The 17,843-nt window shown below is 43.0% G+C and overlaps 1 protein-coding gene across 1 annotated transcript in view; it reads right to left on the reverse strand.

The window, feature by feature from the left end:
- The window catches only part of LOC119486926 (A disintegrin and metalloproteinase with thrombospondin motifs 20), a 95,242-nt gene that overhangs the window by 24,374 nt on the left and 53,025 nt on the right, over positions 1-17,843 (reverse strand). The window contains exons 17-28 of the mRNA XM_037767474.1: positions 17,319-17,485; positions 15,981-16,110; positions 15,089-15,215; positions 14,777-14,987; positions 13,755-13,919; positions 13,029-13,199; positions 11,893-12,012; positions 9,761-9,868; positions 6,738-6,902; positions 5,854-6,123; positions 3,118-3,279; positions 1,344-1,520 (exon numbers count right to left, since the gene is read on the reverse strand). Coding sequence (XP_037623402.1) covers positions 1,344-1,520; positions 3,118-3,279; positions 5,854-6,123; positions 6,738-6,902; positions 9,761-9,868; positions 11,893-12,012; positions 13,029-13,199; positions 13,755-13,919; positions 14,777-14,987; positions 15,089-15,215; positions 15,981-16,110; positions 17,319-17,485 — 1,973 coding nt within the window. The remainder of the gene's footprint in view (positions 1-1,343; positions 1,521-3,117; positions 3,280-5,853; positions 6,124-6,737; positions 6,903-9,760; positions 9,869-11,892; positions 12,013-13,028; positions 13,200-13,754; positions 13,920-14,776; positions 14,988-15,088; positions 15,216-15,980; positions 16,111-17,318; positions 17,486-17,843) is intronic.

The following is a 17,843-nucleotide window of genomic DNA, read 5'->3' on the forward strand; positions in this document are numbered from 1 at the left end:
TACCGACGATGCACCATTATATAATGTTAAATTTAATAGCACCTCATCATAATGAATATCAATATGAATTTGCATTTGAAAGTTGCCGTTTTTTTTTTTGTTCTTGTGGCTGTTTGCAGAACGAGCGGATTAAACCTCAGACTGACTTCCTGTCATAGATACGACGTTGGGATTAAATCCACCGTTTCAATCGACACATAAAATGATTTATTTTGACAAAAACGTTTTTGTCATATGTCACAAAAACGACGAAGAACTAGGTGTAGAAAGATGTATGAATGGTAGTTACAGTGTAGTTTATAAGCCTGTTTTCCTATGCGTTAAATACTACATCATATATTGTACAAAATACTTTATTGAAACTTAAAATAACAATTAATATTTTCCGAAAAATGCTTTCCTTTAATCTTTATTTTTCAATCATTCTGCATTTTAAGGCATTTCCTTTTAATTTACTTTTTTGGGGGATATTGTTTTTGAGACATATTAGTTTAATAGTTTTATTGGCTTTTGTGACAATGTCGATGATTTAATATAGTTTAACCTGCCAGAGATGAAGCGATTCTGAATTGCATTTCAATTTACGTAAAAAAAAAACACATTATCAAAAATACAAATGAAACATGTTTTGAAAATATTTTCCTCTGTACAAACTGTATTTCCTCATAGAGAGATACAAGAGGTCTGACCAAGAGCACCAGCAAAAACAATATTAAATAGAATATTCAGTAACGAAAACTAGCTACTTGAAAAATAGAAATCATACTGTACAAAGATACACATAGAAAATACACCGACAGTCATTTGTTGCTGTTCAATAAAAGGTCATAATATTAACTCTTATACACAAATATACACTTGTGTACTTGGGATACAGGGTGAAGAGAGCAATAACAACAAAGAACATTTACTTCATGCCTCAAATATGAAATAAATATTGTATCTCTAGTTATGCCTCTACAAATATATGGCCTTGTTGGACAACACTGTCCTGATTTATAGGTCTTAATTTGAAGCCTTGGCTCAAAATGGGATCCATGTGGTTTTAATGATCCCCTAAGTGGAGCAGCATTGTGTTTTTTGTGTATTTTTTTTTCTTGATTCTAATCAGCACCATGCCACTGCAGGGCCCATCTGGGTGGGCTGGAGCCGGCGAGCCAACTAGTGGCGCTAGATACCCGGCGCTCACCTCAGGATCTCCTACAGTCTTAGGCTAAAACACACACTCTCAGTACACACGTCTGAAGCCACTTCAGCACACACCATGTCTACTGAAAGTGACGCGCCCCTCAGTGAGGAAGGTAAAGTGTTGGAGGGAAAAAAGCGAGTTAGTACTATCGTACCGGCTTCCATGGTCGGCGGTGCCAGGAGGCGGAGCCTGGGCAGGGCTGCAGGTTGCATTGCTCCATGTCCGGCGGCTTGTCCAGGATGTCGCAGTTGTAGTCGTTCAGCCGCTGGCCGCTGGGCCTTTGACAGACCACCAGGCGAGTCCTCCTTCCACCACCGCAGGTCTGGGTGCACTGAGGTTAGCAAACAAAAGAAGATGTTTAATAAAGTGTATATTATATAATATAATAATTAACGGTATAGCATGCAGGAATATTAAAAACAAAATCCTTCTCAATCATCACTCATTGACCCACTACAAGTGTGTTGCGGTGTCTGTATCTACAGAGACCCTGCAGCCCTCTGCCTGGATTTTCTCTTTTCTTATTATTCTTCTTGTCGCGTGTAAAGAGCGTTTGGTTTGACCGCAGTGAGGGGGTAACCCCAGACATACTATATAACAAAGATGACGCATTACAAGCTCTGCCAATGGTTTGAAATGGGATACACTTCCTGACTCCTCAGTAGATCGGATTATATTTGCGTGTTTATTTTTTATTTTTTCTGTTAGTCAGCTACTGTAGGGCGTTCGCGACCTTAGCTGCCAGATCTCAGGAGAATGTGATGTCGAGACAGAAAAAGGTCTCGAACGAAGTTCATTTTCTCCTGATTCGTCTGTCTGAAAATTACATTTCAGTGTCAGAATGTTTAGAATAAAGTGAAATACTGCATAGAGATAAGTGTGCGGATATCTTTTCTGTCATCTTTTGGACTCATTGATTCTTCCAGCGCCTTAGCAAAGATTAAGACAGGTGGAGTGGTTGTCATCCTGCAGTGTCAGAATGTTTGGAAGATATGTGGCTTTTGAAAAATGGGTCTAATATTTACTTAGAGGCGAAAGAATTAGTCTCACTTCTCCGAGTGGAGTTAATAGACTCAGGACATGCCGCTAGTCTCCTAAAGGGGCGGAACCAACGTGATACAGATACAGGAAACTGACTCTCAGTGCACCGTCCCCCTTCTGAACTGTCTCTGGTAACCCCCCCAGCCAATAACAGCGCACATGGTGTGCAACCCGTTCAGGTCGTCGCTTTGTCACGTCCCTCAGTGTCTGATACTGAGGCACAACTCCCCCTTAAGCTCTGTCAGATACAATGCGGTCGTGTTTGACGGATGAGAACGGGTTGTGTGTTTTAATGTTTTATTTTAATGACCACCAGATATCTACCTGCTCCTCTGTCTCTCCTCTGCTGTGTGTCAGTATGAGTTTGACCGAGAGGAGCACTGCAGCCACAGCGGACGGGATAAAGCCCGTGACCGCATTCATTCAAAATCATCTGACAACTCTTCACCTTCCTGCAGGGTTGTGCGGAGTTGTGTTCGTGTTTGTTTGTGTTTAAAGAAAAAAAAAAAAACAGCTGTGAAACAATCCGAAAATAATGTTTTATATCTCTGATTTGTTCTCACTAACGCCGCTCCCTCTCTTCATTCACCCTATAACCCGCTCCACCTTCGCTGCTCCTCTCTCCTCGCTCGTTGAGCCGAGAAGAACTGTTTCAGCACGGACTTTATAACAGCTCAGACTGAGATTGAACAAATGCCTGTTTTTTGTATAATAAGAGATAAGAGAGAGAGAGACAGACATACAGACAGACATACAGGCAGAGGAGACATAACAGACGATAAGGATGAAACACAAAACATGTGTGAGAAATACTGTAATAGGGTTCACAATGAGTGAATGGAAGTGTATGACAAAAACTGTGTTTGGTTCTCTGAATAGAAGCTCACCTCTCCCCAGACGCCGTAGTTCCACAGAGGACAGGGCCCAGAGTCGCAGCTCTTGGACTCGGCAGGTTTGACCCTCTCGTCGCAGTAGCTGTTGCTGCGTCCGTCAGCGTCCTGACAGACCACCACTCGCCTCTGGAAGCCTCCTGCACAGGTACTGGAACACTGCAGAGGTACAACACATACTTTATGAGTACAACAGTTTAATTATGAGTAATTAAACACAATTTCTTAGTTAGATGATCGGGATAGGGCGGATGGACATACTTTTTGTTTTGCCATGTATATACAGTGTTATTATTTCTTCACTGTGTTAAAGATAGGGTCGACGATGTTGGAAAGCATAATTTGAAAGTAGCATCGCCTCAGGAGCTCCGTCTAAACCCCCCCCAGCCCTCCCCTCGGGGCTCCTTCCAAGGCAACGCCCCCCCGACACACATACACATGCACGAGCACCGCCGCATCGTAACTACTTCACAGACACAGAGCGGAGAGAGGACCTCAACTCAACAACGCTACCTCATGGCAAGTAACCGCGGCAGTGCTACTGCAGGGCTGAGTTTTCTCTTCCATTCTCCAGGAAACATGCGGCGGCGATGCGCTTTGAGTTCAGGCTGATGCACGCCAAGGGTAGAGTACGAGCAGGGAGGCAGGGAGGCCTCTGATTGGTTCTTTCCAAGCGGACCGCGAGGCAATAATTGGTAGACGTTTTTACAGGATTACAGCAGCTACAGATGATGGCTCTTTTCTGATCCTTTATCAGAGCTCATCAGTAATGGATCGCTGTCGGGGTGTAAAGACCATTTCAACCAATAGAACAGATACTGTAGACTGGAGAACATCGTCAACCCTGCCTTTAAATATTCTAAACGCAACCTTCACTTACTCATTTTCTTTCTGAAGCTTTTGACTGTATCCCAGTTTTCAGCCAACATGGATGTGAGATCCTCAAAGTTTTCAGACAAAGCTTTTAAAGTATCGTTGACAAACAGGCCATGGGATACGGTTGAAAGCTCTAGAAAGCGCTAGCAGATAAGTTTATATATATATCATCTAACATATTATAAGGATTTTACAGATTCCACTGATTGATATCTGGTGGTTTCAGTGTTTACAAACCAAAAAAATGCAAACACACACAATACACATGACGACCTGTTATGCTAACCGCGTCTAACCGAGACCAAACTTCCTTCCAGAGATGGAAAACATCATTCGATGAAGGCCAATCTCAAAAACGCTGAACAACACAGCCTTGAGCAGAGCAGTAGGTACACTCTGCATCCAATTAAAATGACACATCCCCACTGTCAATGGGAGTGAGCACATTGAAAGCTCTCTCTATAGTATGTGAGGGAGGGCAGCACAGAGTGAGCCTGAACAGCAGTGCTCCCAGTCAACTTCATTATGTGAGACTGAACAGTGTGCTGGGATGAATGCCTCTGCTGGGAACAATGTTTTTCTCTCATGGCTTTCAGAAAAACAACATAAAACCCCAACATGTCCTTCTAACAAACCTAAATCTGATATCTAAAATAGAGTTTCACAGTGAAAATAACCAGCTCTTTTGAAGGAGTAATAGCCATCTAATAACTGACTTGTGCTTATTAGGTGAAAAAAAAGAAAAACGGCAACATTAGGTGCAAAATGTTGTCAATTATTCTCTAGCAAGGAGCACATTTTCTCTTTAAAACAACACACTTCGCTCTGTTTGCATGAAACCGGGCATACCCTCAAGTGAAAGCACAAACACATGCAAATATGGGCACAAACTCAGGGTGAAAGAGCACATATATAACGGCTATAAATGTTTAGTCATGCCTTCGTGCATCCTACAAGTGGTTTATGGATGACATTGCTAGTAAGAATCACCAATTACTTTAACTCATGTGCTGCCTATTAATTGCTATTAAGGTTTATTTTGCACTGCTACCATATAAAGCCAAATATAGCTCTTTGCTCAAGTGTTTGCGGTAAGATCTGTTCTGGGTACAAAAGGACAATTTCATGGCAAAACGAAACTACTACAAAACTACACACAGGAGGCCCAACACAAACTGCACTTATTTTGGCACAAGCATTCAAATCCTTTCTTGCAGACGTGAAAACACCAGATGTGGTTAAATGCAAAAAAATTAACTTGAGTCTGACAAAAAAAAAACATTGTGACTGTTTTTTTTTTGACAATTTGATTCAAGGCCGAGGACATTACAAGAATTAGGACCATTTGGGTTTGTTCGTGCCCAATCAGTTTCAGTCTAAGAATCAAGGCTCTACCGTGAGCTAGTCTAGAATTGTTCTTGGTTACACAGCCATAGAGTCCTGAACATCTATACATACCATATATATATATATATATATATATATACACACTCTTCAGTCCCTAGTATGCATTGCAATCTGTCCCTTGGTGCTGTTAGTAAAGTCCTTTACCATGTATGGCCCTCTGCCCTGGGAAATGGAAACATCTTCTACCTCCGAGTTCACAAGAATGTGTTTACAGACGGACACACACTTACGGATACATACTGCGTACCATACTGACCATACATGAAATACATTAAATTCTTCATTGGACTTCTTATGAAACTTACATTTTCTTAGATCTTAATTAGTTTCCTGAACTTGACGAGTAAAATGATGCAAATTCTGACTTGGAATTTCTAAGATTATTCCAGCAGAAGATAAACTCCTTCTGCACAGCCCCTCCAACCCTTAAAGATGACATGCTGAACATACTGCGCCCCAGGGTCCGGTCCTCCACTGGTTGTCTGCTGAGGGCACGTTCCAGCTGCTGTGCCCGGGATGGCGTCCCGGGTCCTGGGGATATCCGTAGGGCTGATCGTTGATCCGCTGACGGTGGTAGACGGAGGGGCAGGGCGCACCGGTACACTCCTGTTCTGGCGCCGGCTTCTCGTCCGGGTCGCAGAGAGACTGGTCCACTGGCTGGTGGTAGTTAGAGCAGACCACCTGCCTGGTGCTTCTCCCAGCGCCACAAGTCACTGAACACTGGAGACGGGGGAGATACAACCAATTCATATTTTCCTCTAATTCTGACACTCTTAGAGCTGATATCTCCCAAAGGTAGAAGCCTTGTTGAAGGTCTAGATGCAACTTTATGGTCTGCATTACTATGAGAACTATGTACTGAACTGATGTGATAGCAGATTGCCTGCCATATATTGCTTCATGATGTCAAACCGTGTGATGTGAAGCCCCATGAGTCTGTAACTGTGGATACGATGGGAGTAGAGATCCACTAAATAAGACATGAATTTAATGAACTTCAGACTTTGTCCTCTGAGAACTTGAATTTGGGCTTAAAGGGACTTAATTTCACATGAGCATATGATTAAAACATCGTGACAGTGTCTGTAAATAAATCCCTGACTCCTTAACTGCCAGTTAAACAATCCCTCCGCCAGTCTTTTAGTCTCTTGCCATGCTGACATTCACAAATCAATACTTAACTGTCCAAGATCACAGCGGTACCAAATGCCCATTTTGTTTCGGGGGTGATTTTAACATTGTCGGGGAAAATAAAGCTGAGTGATTACTGAGAGTCTCCGGGAGTGGAAAACATCTGTACTGATTGGACACACAGTGTTGGATGTTTGACTCACAGGAGACCAATCCCCAGCACGCCATTGGCCGCAGGGGCTGAAGCAGGCGGAGGTCTCCGGGGGCCGGGGCAGGTGGGCGCAGAGGGACTCGTCGGCAACTCCTCCCTGGGCGTCTCTGCAGCTGACGTAGCGCGCCCGCTTCCCCTTGCCGCAGGACACCGAGCACTAGGAGGACACGCAGATACGAGCAGAAATAAATATTTGTCTTATGTGGAATTTTTAAAAAAAAGTTTGAATCGTGTGGTTTTCAAAGTGATGCCGTTGACTCTAAATGATCATGAGGTAGAGCGCAACTGTTTAGAAAATGCACCACAAAATTGACCGGTTGTAAACGCCATAAGCTGAGCCATACAATTTCTACAAACTGGCAGCCCACAATGGTAATGAGGGCATACTATATACTGTATACAATATATATCATGTATCTAAGGGTCTATAGTACCTGCAGTAGACATAGAATCACACAGATATTATATAGTATAAAGTGACATTGGTAAGCTGCAATTGTGTTCAATTTGAAGTTACCAAATGGCCCCTTGTTTCTTATAAAGGGATACAAAATGGGTGCAAAAAGATAAATAAATAAATCTGCTTTTCTAATGTTTTGATTTATACGTTTCTGAGAAGTGGGAAGATTTCTGATCTCTTCCTCTGAGTTGAAAAGATTTCTCAACACAATGCAAAAAGCCACATTCAAGAAAGTTGTAATTATCTTGTTATACGCCTCGTTTCCTCACAGTTCAATCCGTACACTATACGTACTACACCCCCCTAGTGTTCAACGCAAGGAAATGCATCTCTTTACGGATGGGTAGAAACACAACCGCAGATATCGAAGAGAAGTTACTATATAGGTATGAAACAGTGTTTTTTACGACAGAGTATTAGGGCCACATTAAGGGGAAAATAAATCTGAGATTTCGAGAATAAAGTCATAACTTTACGAGAAAATAAGTAATTTCCTCCTCCACAAAAGAGGCAATTCCCATCAGATCCGCGTGGTTCTTTCTTCAGAATTAAAGCAGTTTCTTGCACCATCTTTTCCAGGTCCTGATACTGATGATAACGTGCTGCTGATGTGCCAAAAGATGAAGTATTTCCTTATTTGTGAAACCTAAACTAAACTAGAACTTCACAAGATGCTCCACATTCCTCATTTTCACACTATTTCCCCTTTAAAATAACACGTACAATTACTACTTTATAATATTACGACTTTTTTCATCTTAAACGTCTGACCTTATTCTCATAATGTTACGACTTTATTCTTGAAATCTCACATTTTTTTTTTTTTCCTCAATGTGGCCCTAATACTCCATCGTAGTTTTTACATCTATGAGTTACAGTCTGTATTTCGCTGTCACATTTATAACGTTACCTTTTTTCTAAGTGAAAAGTTCGACGGCATATTTATCTAAATTGGTGGCATGCTAGCTAGTGGTTCATATGTCTTTTAACAAAATAGTTCACAAAATATGCCGTTGAACTTTTCACTTTAGAAAAAAATGTATAACTAGAGCTGCATTACATTCATCAGTTTAATAATCTGCTAATTCCACAGTTAATATGCTAACTTCCTGTGGCACACAGTGAATACCGTCTGTCCGTCATCTGCTGCAAAAGTTATATATTCTTTCAACGTACTCGAGGCAAATTACGGACCGAAAAAACAACAGAAGGAGGAAGCAAACACATCGGTGATCACGGAAGTTCCCATAGGAATGAATGAACTTCCGGTTAACTCGGATGATGATGATTCATCTTATTTTCTCTTATCTAAGAGAAACAATCTTGTCAAGCACAATTTGCATTAGGTTATTAAACCTGTTTCAAGGTAAATGGTGTTGATCTGATAAGACACAGCTGGGTTTAGGGTTGTTTGTTGGATGCTAGCGGATCCCTCCAGGTTATGCAATGTTTTGCTTGTTTGTAGAGGAGGATTTTTTGCAGCTCAGTAATACTTCCTGTCATCATGTGTTCATGTTGTAAGAGATAACAGACCTTTCTTAGACCGTAATAGATACCGTAAGGCAACATGTTTTTCTTCACCTGGTGTCACAAATAAAGACGTTCATGATTTTCCTCTCTAGCGTTGCTGGTGTCCTGAAATGACTCCCTGATCAACTTTCACCTGCTTGCACTCTATAGCTGCCCCCCCCCCGCTGTCTCAACGGGACATCATAGTAAACACTTCTAGGATGGATTCCTAATGCAATCAAATGGCTCCAGCTCAAACAGGCACGTTAATATCCCTCTCATATCAATGACGCTCTAAAGAGGATGGCAGTTCCGCTGCTCCGGGGGGGAGGGGGGGATGTATGCATGTGTATGTGCGTGTATGATGTGTGTGTGTGTGTCTGTGAGACCACACCGGCGCTGGCCTCTTTGACATGTGAGCTCACACCGACTCTCAGATTGACAGACGGGGTTCAATCTTAGAAACCGTAGACTCGTGTTTAGATGAAATCTGGTTTTCATTTGCGACGAGTAACAATGCAAACTATCAGAGAGACAGAGGGGCCTCTCAGCCCAGACAGTGGAGCCTGTGTGTGTGTGTGTGTGTGTGTGTCCGTATATGTGTGTGTAGATGCAGCGGGGGGTAAAAGAGACAATGCCAAAGAGGATTATGGTCCTGTACAGTATCTGAAAGAATGTTGGGATATACAGTAAAGTTTAATATGTCAGCCTCACGTCTGTAAGCACACATGCAGGAGAGCCATCATTACTGGAGTGTGGTTTTCTTCAATTAAACACACAGAAACACACACACACACACACACACACATATATATACAAACTTTTTCATCAGTATTCTCATTTTGCATTCTTTGTCAAAGACCGAGGCAAATCTGATCATTTCCCTCAAACTACACACTCAGAAAGACGAAGGAAACGGTGCTAGAGTTTGTTTACATTCAACAAAAACCGCATGGCTTTTGAATATCACTTTGGACTGTGCAAGGTAAAACCCACAGACTGTGACATGCTCCGATAGACCCAATAAACCCAATTTGCTTCCTTACCGCAGTCCAGGATCCGTATCTCCACTGAGTCAGGAGCTGAGCGGAGTTGTCGGGACGAGGTGTGCTTTGTACCGGAGAAGCCCAGGGACACGCCGGCGTCTCACAGTCCTACAAAAACAAACATGCAAGTACAGTAGAAGGAGTCATTATTGTGAAACATGCTTCACTACGTTGAAGAGACGGGAGTAAAAACACATTTCAGAGACTCGCTTGGATGCAAAGATCCAGGTTGAAGATGCCTCCAGCAGTAAAAAAAACCTTTCCTTTCATTGCTTACACAATGTCCGTCAATGTGCGGTGACCTAAATTCCAACAGCTGAGACGGACATCTCCTATCTGGAGCCTGAAAGGTCATCAGTTCAACACTCTTGACCTCCATCGTTGTGTCCATCAGTGTCTAAGAGCCCTTATGTAACACCCTTAAACCACTCAGGTGAAGTGTGCTGCAGCCTCATGGTCTGTGTCCACCTTGACACTGATTTGGGTCAAAGCAGAGCAGAACAGGCAAAACAGTTAAAGAAGTTGCTGACGTTGACCAGGTCACAGCTTTGGAGGTTTGTGGTGAAGGTCATACAGTATGCTTTTAGGAGCATCGCCGAAGAGTGAAGGTACTTTGCAGGTGAGTGGATCTGCTTCTAATCAATCAACAGATGATTGACCAGAGCTTGACATTAAACATGAAACAAGAGGCAACGAGTTGGCTCTACCCGTCTTCCTCGTCCTCTAAGCAAAAAGATTTATATTAACCGCGGCTCAAATGCTCTGTGGCATGGTGTTGATTGCGTGATTATTGTTGTTCTATCTTGTCTGTACATATGTGTGCATGTATGTAGGGGTTTGTATGTACTGATCAAATGACTAAAATGACTGTGTGCAATGTGAAAGGGGTTGCTCGTAGTGATGAACTCACTGAGAACCAACAGTTCTGCTCAGCTCGGAGCATTTTAGCGTCTCATTGTTTTGGTTTTCCGGCCAACTTCACTGTCTGGTTCAGATCGACGGTTCTCATCATCATCTTTTCCAGCCGCAGCAGGCAGCTGTTTTCACTGATAAACCTACTGCGGTACGCTACCTGCTCAGTTAGCAACTAGCTGGTGAAAGTGGAGTACTTGTTGCAGCCAGATATTTCCCCCAGGAGTTACTGGAAACCACAAACAGGAGTAAAAGGAAATGTTGGAAGGAAATATAAAAGGAATGACTGAGGAACTAGCCTGTTGACTAATGTTGTGTTTACAGCTCGTATCGCTGCTCCCAAAGTGGCCAAAAACATCATCACTTATTGCTGCTTGGGCGCTATCTAGTAGGATTGATTTAAAGTTAAAATAGCCGATGTAACCTGAACCCCCTCGGTCAATGCTGAACTACATCTGGCATGTCTGGTCACTCATCTCTCTCATCTTCAACCTCTTATCCGGGTCGGGTCGCGGGGCCAACAGCTCCAGCAGGGGGACCCCAAACGTCCCTTTCCCGGGCCACATTAAGCAGCTCTGACTGGGGGATCCCGAGGCGTTCCCAGGCCAGTGTGGAGATATAATCTGTTGTATAATCTAAATGTTTCTCCTGGGTCTTCCCCTTCCGACTCAGCTCTCTTTCCGTCACAACGGTGCAGTAAAGCGAATGCAATACCGCCCCCCCCGCTGCTCCGATTCTCCGGCCAATCTCACATTCCATTGTCCCCTCACTCGCGAACAAGACCTCGAGGTACTTGAGCTCCTTCACTTATGGTAAGGTCTGGTCTGACAGTTCTTTTATGTTAGCGGAGCATATTGTGAACTGTCCAGGAGGACCCTGCTTGCAGTAAACTGCAACTTTCAATCGTATTGGACACATTAAATCCGGATGAAAATAGCCTTTAACCAATATACTCCTGGTAAAAAATCTGGGCAGTGAAATCTCCCTAAAATCCAACAATAATGTTGAGTGTTACGTCTTGTTTGCATCCTGACCTCAGATGATGTATATGACATCTGCATTCCATCCTGTACGCAGCAGTTAATGCTGTTGGTCTTTTTATGACTTGCATTTCATTTATTTACCCCCAAGAGTAAAATTCTGGGACAAATAAGGGTGAAAGTTAAATGTTTGAGAGTTCAGAGAGACAGTATGAGTTACTAGCAGTTTATGTTTTTTACCTGACTGTCTCGAGGCCTCGCCGCGGCGTTGCACTCTCTGTCGTCTACCGTGACACCGTAGGACCCCGACACACACCTAACAGCTCTCATCTGGTAGCCGTGGCCACAGGTCACCGCACACTGCAAGACAAAATCACACACACACATACATATATATAAACACAAGAAGAGGGAAGCCCAGTCAACCGCGAGCTATCTCAAACTCCATCTAAGTATGTCAAGGTTGATATCTTAGACGGGGCCTCATTCAAGATTCAGCTCAGCAGAGCCGGGGTCAGACTCTTGACATGCATGCATGCATACACACACATATATGGACACATGCGCTCACATACACACCCACAGTTTTAAAACTCGACCCTTTACCTAATTCTTAACTCACGTACGACTACATCCAGGTACTACGGGAGAGCAGAGGAAGTGCCACAGGATCGGTTTATTTGAGCAGCAAATTATAATTACACAGGCATTAACGAGCCCATATATTCCAGCTCTGTAAATACCTCTATCTGACTTCATATAAACACGTGTGCGTGCGTGTGTGTGTGTGTGTGTGTGTGTGTGTGTGTGTTTGTGTGTGTGTGTGGAGGCATTAGATCTAAATGTATAAACTAAACTATGAATGGCCAAAGAAGCCCATTCATACATGTTTCATTCAATTTGTGCTTTACCCTAACAGGGCTGAATGTAGACAGAAACAGCTGGGAAGTTAGAAAATTAAATGCATAGGAAGGTGTGCGTGTGTGTGTGTGTGTGTGTGTGTGTGTGTGTGTGTGCACTGTGGGTCAGGTTTAGTTTGACAGGATATGAGGGCAAAGTGAAAGCACCACGAAGGAAATGGCAGCTGGAGTCAGAGCACACTCCTCCGTAACGTGCCGGTATATCAGGTTACACGCACACACACTAACTTGAAATATACACCGTCACCGCTAAACACCACATTCTCTCTCTGTGACGACACACACACACACACACACACACACACACACACACACACACAAACACACAGAGTAACAGATACGAGTCAAACTCCTAGACAGCGAGCCACACATGAAACCCATTTCCTCAGTCAAACACTGCGTTGAGTCGCCTCGCCCCGGTGTGATCTATGTGTGTGTGTCTGCAGGAGAACTCACCGCTCCCCAGACGCCGACCTGCCAGGACGCACACTCGGGCAGCTCGCAGCTCCCCACGGCAGCAGGTTTGCCGGACGGGTCGCAGAGGTGCTCGCTCAGCTTTTCCTCCCCGGCCGCCACGCTGCAGGACACTTGTCGGTGTCTCATCCCCTTCCCACAAGTCACCAGGCACTGGGTGGGGAAGACGGGTGAGGGATGATGGTGGAAGAGGGAGAGGAAAAGTAATGAATGTGTGCATGTGGACAATCAAAATCAGACTTTCCCCCGTTATAAAATAGTTTCTATTCTAGCTGTTTATGCCATTGGGGGAGGACAACTAGGCCTGTCACAATAATTACCATATCGACTTATTGTACGATATATGGACTTGACCTCTAATATGATCATAGGGCTACATCCTCCGAGACAGTGTCAATTAAACCGGTATATAAGCTTCATCAAGGTAGGATTTATTGAAGGGCTGTTATGTGGGGCTGCACTGAATGTGGTTGGTAACCAGCTGTAATAACTGATATTTGATGGTGATCTGGTCCAGCCCCTGTATCATGTTATACACCCTTGACCTTACTGGTGAACTCGATTAGTGCTGAGCTCTGCTGAAGGAAAGTTTGTTTGCTATTCAGTCCCCTTCTGAGGATGAATAAAGATGTATTCAAACCTTCTTACTGCTTTTATAAGTGTGTGTTTGTGTGTACTGTATTCATGCGCGTGCTGAGAGGTTCCCACCTCACTCCACTCGCTGACGGTCCACTTTGGACACGGCTGGTCGCTGCAGGTTTCGGTGACCAACCTCTGGTGTTCGTTGCACTCCCGGTCCACCAGCCGTCTGCCCAGGTTGTTCATACAGTACGACTCTCTGCTGCGGCTCCCGCGTCCACACGTCTTAGAGCACTGAGGACAAAGAATGCATTGAAGCCCACTTTATCATCATGTGTTCATCTGTGTTGCACTTTCTCCGATGATTTCTTCCTCGACTAAAGAAATACCTGAAATGTCAAACACTAATATGACTAATCGATTAATTGATTTAATCAACGGATCTGTAAAACTGAGTTTCTCCACAAAGAATCACACAAAAGCACCATTTTAAATCTGGTGTTTACCGGAGAGATGTGCTCACAAGTGTCTCGTAAATAAATCATTCAGCATGAACAAAGCTTAAAAAAACGAATAATCGATCGAAAGAAATCTTAGTTGACTCAAAAAACAACCGATTAGTCGACTAATGGACTAAGAGGGTGCAGCCCTAGAAATTAGAGTGCAAATCAGAAATATTCTTCAAAATAATTTTGATGTCTCTGTCCAAAAATGATGTTTTGAAGGTGCAAAAATACATCAATTATGTACTGAAAGAAAAATAAATGCAGATAATATACAACATATATATTATTAGACATTAGAAATAATAAAATAATATAAAAATAAAAAACATATAAATATAAATAATAAAGTAATATTGTATAATAACAATTAAATAATAATATAATAACAATTAAATAATAATATAATAATAATAATAATAATAATAATAATGATTATGAAGTAATAATAATAATAATAAAAATAATAAAAATAAAAATAATAATAATAATAAATTAATTAGAAATAATAATAATTAGAAATAACATATAAATAATTAGTAAATATGCCCCTTAATTGGAACAGAGTCTGACTTTTGTTTCCTTTCAATCACCCCTCTGCTGTCTGTTTGGCCAGCATTAGTACTACAGTTCTTCCCGTGACTGTACCTGTGACCAGGCGCTGTACTGCCAGCTCTTCAGCAGACAGTCCCCGTGGCAGGGCTCTCTGGTCTGAGGTTTGACGGCGTCTCCGCAGGAGCTGGCCTCCATCCTGTCGCTCTGTCTCTTCATCATGCTGTACTTCATACACTGAACGTCCAGGCTGCGGTAGCCCGGGCCACATTTAGCAGAACATTCGCTCTTTCCGGCGACATGCCACCTGTGTGAGAGGAGGAGGAGGCGTAGAAATCAATGTTTGTCTGCGTCCGTGCTCTCTGTAGGGAACTTGTTTGCTGGGTGTGTTTGTGCATTAATGTGTACCTGACTTCACAGTCAGCGTTGCAGGGCTCAGCAACAGCAGCAGGACGAGGTAAATGTTCACAGCGTTGGTCCGATACCTCAAGGTGATCGCTCTTACGCACACATACCGCCTTTCGCCTTCGCTCACCTGCACACACACACACACACACACATGGGGGGTTCAAATCAGATAACATCTGGCTCACAGTTAGCTTGCCAAAATATCACATTTCTTCACCTTTAACAAGTCTGACCAGCTTTCTGACATCCAGTCCTTCATCATACAGCCTTAGGGGTCCATGTCGGTCTTAGACTCCACAAATACATCTCTTCACTGGATCACACTGTGCCCTCTGACCCACTGGGAGCCTCACTAGCTCGCTTCTAAGAGGGAAATCTGAGGGGCTTAGCCGGGTTAAGGGGGCGAGGGGCGAAGGGGAAGGTGTCGGACGATGTGATTGGCCGGGGTCACATTGGGGTTGCCAGGAGGGGGATTTATGGAAGGAAGGGATGAATGAGTATGTTTTTAAAGTGATGCAAGAGAAATGCTAATCCTAATGTGCCCTGACACTTAGCTCCATGTCCATGTAATATGATTTCATGTAATAAGAGCTTGCTGCATTATGGTCCATATAAATTTCACACTTTTTGGTGGTTCATTTTTATAGTTTGTATCAAGAGTAGCTGTAAGAATTGCATGTCAGTTAAACCACACGGCTCTACAGCAATAAACCTTTACTCACAGGAACAGATATTCCAACTTGTGAAATAACTACGGGCCTAAAAGTTCATAAATGTGTATCATAACTGCTCCCAGATATTGTGTGCAACTGTAAAGCTTCACTGAAGCCAAAAGAGAAATGATCATAATTCTTCATGTGCGGAGAGTTTGGAAGCCGAGCTGAGGTCTTACCCCGACAGATGCGGTTGCACTCGAGCCAGGAGCCCGAGGGATCCCACACAAACTGCTCCCTGTGTTCCTCGATGGGTATGTTGAAGGAGTAACGGACGTCTGGGTTGTAGAGGTTTCCCACACACAAGACCTGCGGAAACAATGGTGGGGAGGGGAATGGCAAGGTCAAACTTCATAGTGCTTTTCTTATTTTGTCTAAGTCCACACAGAGACGTCACCCTGTCAGACAGAGATGTAGCTCCGTGTGTCGGTAGGTGAGAAACTCTTATAGGGAGAGACATAGAAATCAAGACTAAAGGAGGCAAAACAGAGTATAACAGGGCTGGGACGATTCAATATGTATTGGAATTAAGTATTGCGATTCGATATTTGGATTTATTGCGCTTTTTGATAACTTTTTGAACACTAGACCATGAAGGGAAAAAATGTAATCATACACTTTTAGGGACTTTTACTTTGAAAAATATCTAAATTATACAATAAAATGTTTGATTTTCAGCATGTATGTAGTCAGAGATGTCCTGAAGTCAAACATATCAGGATCATTGTCAGGAATTATTTATTATCCAGCAACCCAAAAATCAAAGAATAAAGACATTTCCCTCACAGATGAGTGGTATTTTCTTTTTCATTTATAATGTTTTATACTTCTGGTGAATTTAATCCAATCAATCTGATTTCCATAGATGTATTTTGACTAACGTGTCTACTTCCGCTAACTTCCCCAGGTGGTCTCTAGCTCTCCCGTCAGCTCCGTTCTCTTTATCCATCCATGGTCAGCTCCATCGTTTGAATGCATTTAACATAATGTCAGTATCTGGGTGCTCTACAGTCGTAGCGTCGGCCCATTTGACCACGGAGACGAGAGTGACGGCCGGCTCCACTCCAATGTTACCGTGATACGATAACGTTTCCTGTCCGTGACAGAGTTAGCATGCAGCTTTAGCCATGATGTCTAATTCTGCTTTTCCTGTCAATGTGTGAAACCCAAAGTGTTTCCATCCTTTACTGGATGTGTCGTGTTTACAATACTGGATTTAACATGTGAGGGTGCAGGTCGTATCCACGCTGACCTCCAACGTTTTCTGCTTTCTGAGGTTTGTTTTGGTTGACGGATACGGAACGGATATGACGTTACGTTACTCAGACTACAACAATAAAAGTGGTAACTTCCTTTTACCTCCGCATAGACTCAGATGAAGAAAATATATCAATTCTGGCACTTAAAACATCTATTTCAAAATCGTAAACATAAGTTGTGATAAATAGGTAAATTGATTTTTTTCCTTCATCCCTAGTAATTAAAAGCAAAGAGGAGAAAGCTTCCTAATCTCATACCTGCAGAACGAGCTCCTCCTCGATGCGGTCGGTGCAGTTGATGCGCTCCACTTTAGTGTCCGAGCCGCTGTAGTCGATGACGGTTCCCTTGAAGGTGATTTCCCTTTTGAACATGGCCACCACGAAGTTCCCATTCAGGAGGGAGTTGGACTGGCTGTCGGATAATGCTGAAAGAAGAAACGGACACAAACCATAAACGGCACAGAACTTCACATGTGAAAGAATTCAGCGTAAGTGAAGGAATGTTTGATTTCCTCAAATGAGTTTGGCTCTTCTTGCAGAATTGAGGTTTTTTTGGGAATGTTTATGAGATGTGGTGTTTATTATTTCAGGCTATATGTTAAGTAAACAGCGTTTGAGTTGCCAAACTATTGTTCTGCAGAACCACTGTCGCCGGGGAGGTATGTTGAAACACACTGGTGGCACTAAATTGCAGTTATTTGGAGTTCGACTGCGTGACTCTTCCTAATGACTGACATTGTAACGCAAACAAAGAATCTCCACTGACTGCAAATACAAACAAGT

This window comes from Sebastes umbrosus, chromosome 4, assembly GCF_015220745.1.
Source record: "Sebastes umbrosus isolate fSebUmb1 chromosome 4, fSebUmb1.pri, whole genome shotgun sequence".
In the NCBI taxonomy this organism is placed as follows: Eukaryota; Metazoa; Chordata; class Actinopteri; order Perciformes; family Sebastidae; genus Sebastes; species Sebastes umbrosus.